This window comes from Adiantum capillus-veneris, chromosome 11 (assembly GCF_014529385.1).
Source record: "Adiantum capillus-veneris isolate H3 chromosome 11, ASM1452938v2, whole genome shotgun sequence".
Taxonomy (NCBI): Eukaryota; Viridiplantae; Streptophyta; class Polypodiopsida; order Polypodiales; family Pteridaceae; genus Adiantum; species Adiantum capillus-veneris.
Genome location: NC_140941.1, coordinates 97,962,743 through 97,969,748, shown reverse-complemented (window position 1 = coordinate 97,969,748; position 7,006 = coordinate 97,962,743). Strand labels below are relative to the sequence as shown.

The following is a 7,006-nucleotide window of genomic DNA, read 5'->3' as shown; positions in this document are numbered from 1 at the left end:
AAGCTTGCAAGGAAGCTATATTGCTTGGTCGGCTAGTGGGAGACTTGGGAATCAATGTTGAGATGCCTGTGTTACATTGTGATAGCCAAAGTGCCATACAATTGGCAAAGAATCCAGTGTTTCATGCAAGACAAAGCATGTGGATGTGAAGTATCACTTCATTCGTGAGGTGCTTGAGGGCAAGCGATTGTAGCTTGCCAAGATTCACCCTGATGATCTTCTAACAAAGGGCTTACCTTCAGAGCGGTTTGCACATTGTCGGGCACTCATGGGCATTGGGTAGATGATCATGGTCATTGTCTACCTGTATTGTATGTATTATACATTGTCACCCCAGCTTAAAGGCACATTGTCCTTTAAGTGGGAGGTTGTTGGGGTGGTAAAGCCCAATGTGCCGCGCATAAGTGTTGGACGGCCGGAGACTACCGGGAACTAACACTGACCATTCATTCTACATAAAAGAATAAGGACTCATAACCTTAATGCTATTGTGTTTGAAGTCCACCCAAACCTGTGTCTCATCTCTTCTCCATTGCTGCTCTCGCACGTGCACTTCACTTGTTTCTCATCGGATTCCTTATGTTGTTTTTTTTCTTTGGTAGGCAATTGAAGGCGACCGTCATGTTCGAAGTAGCATGGTAGAAACAGGTGTCTCTCCAAATAATTGCGCCCCCCCCCAAGAATGCCTCCTTTGCAACCCTCCATTTCTGCCGCCATTGTGTGAACCCAGCCTCTGTTTAGAAGCATGTGAGGAAATTTTGTAAACCGTGAAGGAAAATGGGACATCTCAGCATCGTATTCATTCTTGATGGTTGGTCCAGCTATGGCTGTGACAGTCTATTCGATACTCTTAACCCAGCCTGCTAACCCTAGAACATTCTTGTAACAGACAGCCAGCGCCGCGCCCCCTGGGGATCTCTTTGCTTTGCTATAGCTTCCATGGATATCTCCTCCGACGTCAATATTCCTGCGCGAAGCAGTGCCAGGCCGATCCAGCCATTGTCTTCTAGCTTGATGGACAAGTTCTTGGGCATGAGCCTCTCTCCCGCCTCCGTTCAGTCTCTTTCTTCTGACACATCAGATGCCAACGATCTCGATGAACTGGATGAGCAGGAGATTTGGGGTATGGAGATCAGCGGGAAGCCCTATGCAGATGGTAGCAAAGAGCAACAACAAACCCCTCTACCCCGGCGAATGATATCATCGAGTAGGCGGCTATCTGCAACCCCAGAGAGTCGCAGCCCTCTCAAGGATGGAAGCACTTCTTGGACTGCATCTACTGCCAATAGCCTCAGCAGCATTTCAGGTACACTTCCTGGCTTCTCTCCTCTTGGTAGTGGGGGCCGCAGTCTGTCAGCAAGGATCCTCTCAAGTGAGGCTACTGCTAGGAGGGTACCTGCTGCCTCTCGGATGATTCCCAGGATGTCTCAACAGTATGGAGAGGCATTGTCATCGAGCGTGCGTGCTCCTGCAATGCCCCAATCTGCACCTCTCAATATTCCACATTGGTCTAAGCTGGAACGCAGACATGATACTCGCCCTCGAGTACACCTTGATGATGATGATGCTGAAGATGGGGATGAAGAGAGGCTTCCTCCGCATGAGTTACTTGCTCGTGAGTATGCCAGAAGCGAAAAGACATCCTTCTCAGTTCTGGAAGGTGCTGGTCACACGTTGAAGGGTCGCGATCTCAGTCGAGTTCGAAATGCAGTTCTCACCTACACGGGCTTTGTGGAGTAGGCCTGCTAGTGGACAACATCTCGTGTTTTTATGTACATTGCTGGTTGACGATGATTGTACAGTCCCATTTTTTTAACATAGGGTTCATTGAATTTGTATATTTTGATGGGTTGCGCTGACTGCCTGTACATATGTGTAAATCTTTTGTTTTGCTGTACAAGGATTTTCCGGATTCATTTGGCAGTGTTGTTTAAATGGCTGTAGTAATATAGCATCTGCCTATTGTTTTAATGTAGACACGAGACCTCTAGCTCACTGAGGGAGTTGTTGGTGAGAGATTAGCTGTGGGGATTGGGTCTATTCTAGCTGTCAATGTCATCTTAAAGCAGGAAATGAGAACTGAAGCGGCACATTGAGCCTGGTATTCTAGGAAATTTGTGCATACCCTTACAATCCCTTTTTTTTTTGTCCTATGTGATGATTGAATTTTGCTTTGTTTGATGGCACCATTTGTGGTCATGTCACGCTTCATCAGTGGAAGTAGTTTTTCCCACTGATTTCTATGAGAGTGGTTGTGAGGCGCATTTACAAGGGTGAGCTTATTCTCTTCTCTTCTGTGACTTCTTTAATACGTCAAGGACAGCGAGTATCATTCCCATACTGGCTTAGATGGCATAGGGATTTTAGGTTTTGTATTGTCGAGAATTGTGGTCGCCCTTGAGAAAAGGACTTTGTGGTACCTTAAAATTGGAGTTGGGGCTATATTGCGAAGTTGCTGCTTTTGTGCAATTTGGGTCAGACCTTGATCTTGCTGCCGAAGGGTTGAATTTATGCAACTCTTTGAAAAGTAAAAAAATTATCTTGCATGTTTTGATAGGAGCTGAGTGGATCTTGTTATTTGCTATCAGAGTGTAGGTCGGGGTGGATGGCATTTGTTCTGAAGGGCTTTGTAATGTTTCCGTTGTCAGCTGTGAACTGTGAATCTATGTGGGTTATGTGCAATCTACCCTCTGTCTCCAGTCGTCAACATGAAGTTTTGACTTCTTTTGAGTTCTCTTGAATATAGGAACTGTTGCAGTGCTATCAGAGTGTAGGTCGGGGTGGATGGCATTTGTTCTGAAGGGCTTTGTAATGTTTCCGTTGTCAGCTGTGAACTGTGAATCTATGTGGGTTATGTGCGATCTACCCTCTGTTTCCAGTCGTCAACATGAAGTTTTGACTTCTTTTGAGTTCTCTTGATTCCTGCCCTCTTTTTTAAGCATGTGTGTTCATTTTGCAATCGTTTTGTGATTTCTGGCTGGATGATGCATGTGTTTGCGGCCTATTCTCCGAAGGTCATTTCTGGCACACCGATATCTTGTGAATTGAAAAAAATGTGGCTTGTTGCCAAAAAAAAATTTGGACCATAAGTGTGCTGAATTATATTAGAGGAGAATCAAAAAACTACATCATAGCAGCCACTGGAGGACTGACTGGCTTGTTGCTATTAGAGTGTAGGTCTGATGCATTTATTGTGAAGGGCTTTGTAATGTTTCCGTTGTCAGCTTTAAACTTTGAGCGTTCTACCCCTCCCTCCAGTGGTCAACATGAAGTTTTGACTTTTTTTGAGTTATCTTGGATATAAGAACTGTTGTTGATTCCTGATCCAAGCATGTGTGCTCGTTTTGGAATGGTCTGCAATTGTTCATAGTTGATGCTTTGAAGGTCACCTAACTAATACGGTGCAGTTGGCTTGAGTTGGAAACCTAATCCCGTCGTCAAGAATGAGATGATTTATTCTCCTACTCACGTTGCCTTAGGGACTAGGCGACGGCTGCAGCTTGCTCTCTCCTGCCTCAGCCCCCTTACCCCCATTTCACACATCTCAGGAGGAAATAGTGCAGTCGCTTGTAGTGCTGTCCTACGTGGCTTAGAGCTGCCAATGCAGCCTTTGTTTATGGAGGGGGTAGGCCTGCAAGCTCTTACAATTTTAGTGGGCCCGGAGGTTTGGTTGTCTGTTCTTGCCCCAATCATGGGTCGCCACAGCAGCCAGATGCCCCTGTTTCTCTCCCTGCCGCCGCCTGGTCTGAATCCAGCTTTAGTCTATTTGTAGTATTCCTTAAGAATTCTGCAAGACTGGGCTTCAGAAGCTTTTAGAGTGTCGGTGAACCAAGGAGTTCTGCCCAGTGTTGATAATCATGCTTGTATCTCTCTAGCAGGAAATATGTTCTTGTTCTGAAGCAATTCTCATGGGTACATTGCTTTGGTGTATTTATACTCTTCCTTAAGAACTTGGAAGAACTGGGCTTCAGATTCATTTACAGTGTGGTCAAATCTTCATGATCATCCTCATAACTTTTCTAGTAGTGGAGCATACCTTATTCTTGGATTCTTTGGGTATAGAAAAATGTTTTAATATGCAAGCTGTTGAGGACATTTGTCTCTGGGGAGAGTCATAATGTGCCACTGTGTGTGCAGTTGCATAGGTATTTATGGATTCGTCAAAGTCCAGGGTCTGGGGGTGTGCAGTCTGCACTTTCCATCTACTGTGTTAAGAAAGCGGAATTTTGCTGTCGAGCTTTGGATGCACAACTCAGCGGCCGTAAGCTGCAATGTGCACAACCAATCAGTGGTATCCAAGTCAGTGCACGGAACACAGAATGACGAGCACATCAGAACTGCAGCGCATGGAATTGTAGGCTGAGCTCCACCCCCCCTCTCTCTCCTCATTGGCTAGATCTTTAAGGTCTCTTGGGATAGTTTCAAAACTCTCTTCCTCTTCTTCTTCTTCCTCTCTCTCTCTCTCTCTCTGGGCTTGCGCAGTAAGTGCTGCAAGTGGTGCAAGAGCTTGGAAATGGCTGGGTGTCTTGCAGCGCAGGAACCGCTTGAGAGCTTGTTGAGAGGTTTTGTGCAAACAACAGAAAGAGGGACGCTCTAACGTGGTCTGTTGGGAGCTGTTAAAGCTCAGCATGGCGTAACATGGGGACTGTGTGGCTAGTTGTGGAGCATCAAAGAGCTCCACTCTGACTACTGCAAATTAAAGCATCACTATTCTTAATAATTAAAGCAAGAGAGAGTAGGTTGTAAGAGCTCTGGGTGCACTCCATAGGCAGTGCTAGATAGCCATAGTGCAAGTAATGCAACGGGGATTGACTTGTTCTGGGGCGAGTTTAAGTTGGCACTTCGATGCACATACAAGGCCATCGATATTGCGATCCATTGAATCTGTCCTTGTGCGTCGGAAGAAGAAGCAGCATCGAACTGTAGAAAATGTAGGCAGCGAATGTGAGATTCTGATCTTACATTGTACTTGTATGAATGCAGAAAATGTAAGACCTGATTCGAAGACTTGTTCTTGGATGTTCATTTATTGTGCATCTCTGGTGTTTTTTTGATGATGTGTCTACGTTGCTGTGACTGGTGATTGCTCGAATTGTAGAATCCCGATCAAATTGGGATCCCTCGTAGGACGGAGCTCCGAGCTGTGGACAATATCCTTGGAGTAGTTGAGAGTTGAGGAGTGGCCTGGAGCAACATTAGTCGTGGAAGAGCGTGTCACAAGACGGGCACCACGTGCCAATAGAAAAGAACAGATTGAATAGACTTTTAGCACTTCAATAACAACTAAACTGAGAAGCAATTATTCTTCCTGTTTGGACAAGCAGCGAAGTTGAGGTCAAATATTGTCAAGTTTGGATTTTCGCTCTTCGTAGGTTTGTAGTATTATTCATTTTTCGATTTTGTATTTAGCTTACTTGAGGACTTAAGAATGTGTTCCTTTAGAAGTTGGGTGAAGTTTGATTTCTAGGATTAAGTTTTTAAGATGTCTTACCTTTTTTTGCTTAAAGTTAAGTACTTGTTTTATGCCAATTAAGTTGTGTCAACTTATTTTACGCATGCCTTTTCTAAAAACATTTTTAAGTTAATAATGTTTTGTTTTATCTAGTTTTGTTTCGTAGCAAACAAAGTGATTTAATTTGCTTGTTTGTTAGTTTTTCTTTTTCTTTTTCTTTTTTCTTTTCTTTTGTGAGTTGAAATTTCTTTTTCGTGTCCTCATTGAGAGCCTTTTATGCAGCCAAATACAAAGAAAGTTCTTCCAAAGATTTGCTAGATTTTGCCATGGAGTGATTTATGCGGTTTTCTATTGTGGGTTGAGATATTGCCAAAATACAATTGAAACTCTTCCAGTATGTCCTTGTGGGCTTGCGTCTTGAATATGTCACATCAGGTTGAAAACTTTATGACATTAAAAAGGTCGATAGTAGCAATTTCTTATGGCAGAAAGAGCAAATTCAAGATATTCTTGTTCAAAGCAACATCTGAAGCTTTTGGGAGGATTAATTTGAGGACTTGAGAGTTGGATGCGTTGGCAAAATCTACAATTAGGTTACGCTTGTCATACTTTGTGCGTCAGAGTAATCAATGAGAAGACCACAAAGTTGCTTGGCTAGATAAAATGGTCATGATAGCGGGAAGAAGAGGTAGAGATCAACGGATTGAGTGGAACATATATCTCCATTGATATACAGTGGAGAGGTCTTTGAATGGTGAAGACACAAAATTGGTGCTAAATGCCAGTACATGTTATATACACATGATGCCTTTATACAGAGAAAATGGCTAGACAACTTGGGTTGTCAATACCAAGTTGTCAATACCAAGTTGTCAATAAGAGAAACTTATGACCACTTGCATGAATTGATGCTCATCATTCCTTCTTATGGCTACCAATCCTTGTCTTATGAATGCCTAGTGGAGATGATGCCAATATTTGCAACAACAACAACGGTCAACAAAATCAACTAATATATGACTTGCCAAAGAATTCAGCTTTTATGCTATAAAAATTAAAAGCACAAAGGGTTTTTTGTTTATTTTAACTTGTTCCTCGTAGGCCCAACATTAGGATTTCATGTCCATCCAGCAATCCAAAGGCCTTGAACTTGCAGGCAAATACATTAACAAGATGCCAATCACACTCAAAGAAGCTTTGGAAAAGTGTCCATAAAATTGTATCATATTAACTTTCCCCTGACTATTTTTAGACTATTGAATCTAGGCAATATATCATATTTATACATTCTCTCTCTTAAGCGAAGCAAGTTAGCATGCTTATTAGCAGTGCCCACAATCAAGCACTAATGCTTACAAAGATCCACAATGGTGATAGATAAGAAGTATAAAAGTCATAGCATTTGAACTACTAGATCTAACAATAAATTGATTGCACATTGTGCAAGAGTGTGTTCTTTAATGACCTAATAAAAAATGTATTTGAGAACAAAAGACAAGGGATGATCAACATTCTTTTGAATTTTTTTTTGTTGCGATTGCTTGCTCATCTTCT

General features: G+C 42.8%; 1 protein-coding gene across 1 annotated transcript; it reads left to right on the top strand.

Moving 5' to 3' along the window:
• Nucleotides 1-747: 747 nt before the first annotated feature.
• On the top strand, nt 748-1,916 carry LOC147447711 (uncharacterized). The gene has a single exon (XM_086524390.1). The coding sequence runs from the start codon at nt 940-942 to the stop codon at nt 1,738-1,740; it is 801 nt and encodes a 266-aa protein (XP_086380516.1). The 5' UTR covers nt 748-939; the 3' UTR covers nt 1,741-1,916.
• The last annotated feature ends 5,090 nt before the right edge of the window (nt 1,917-7,006 follow it).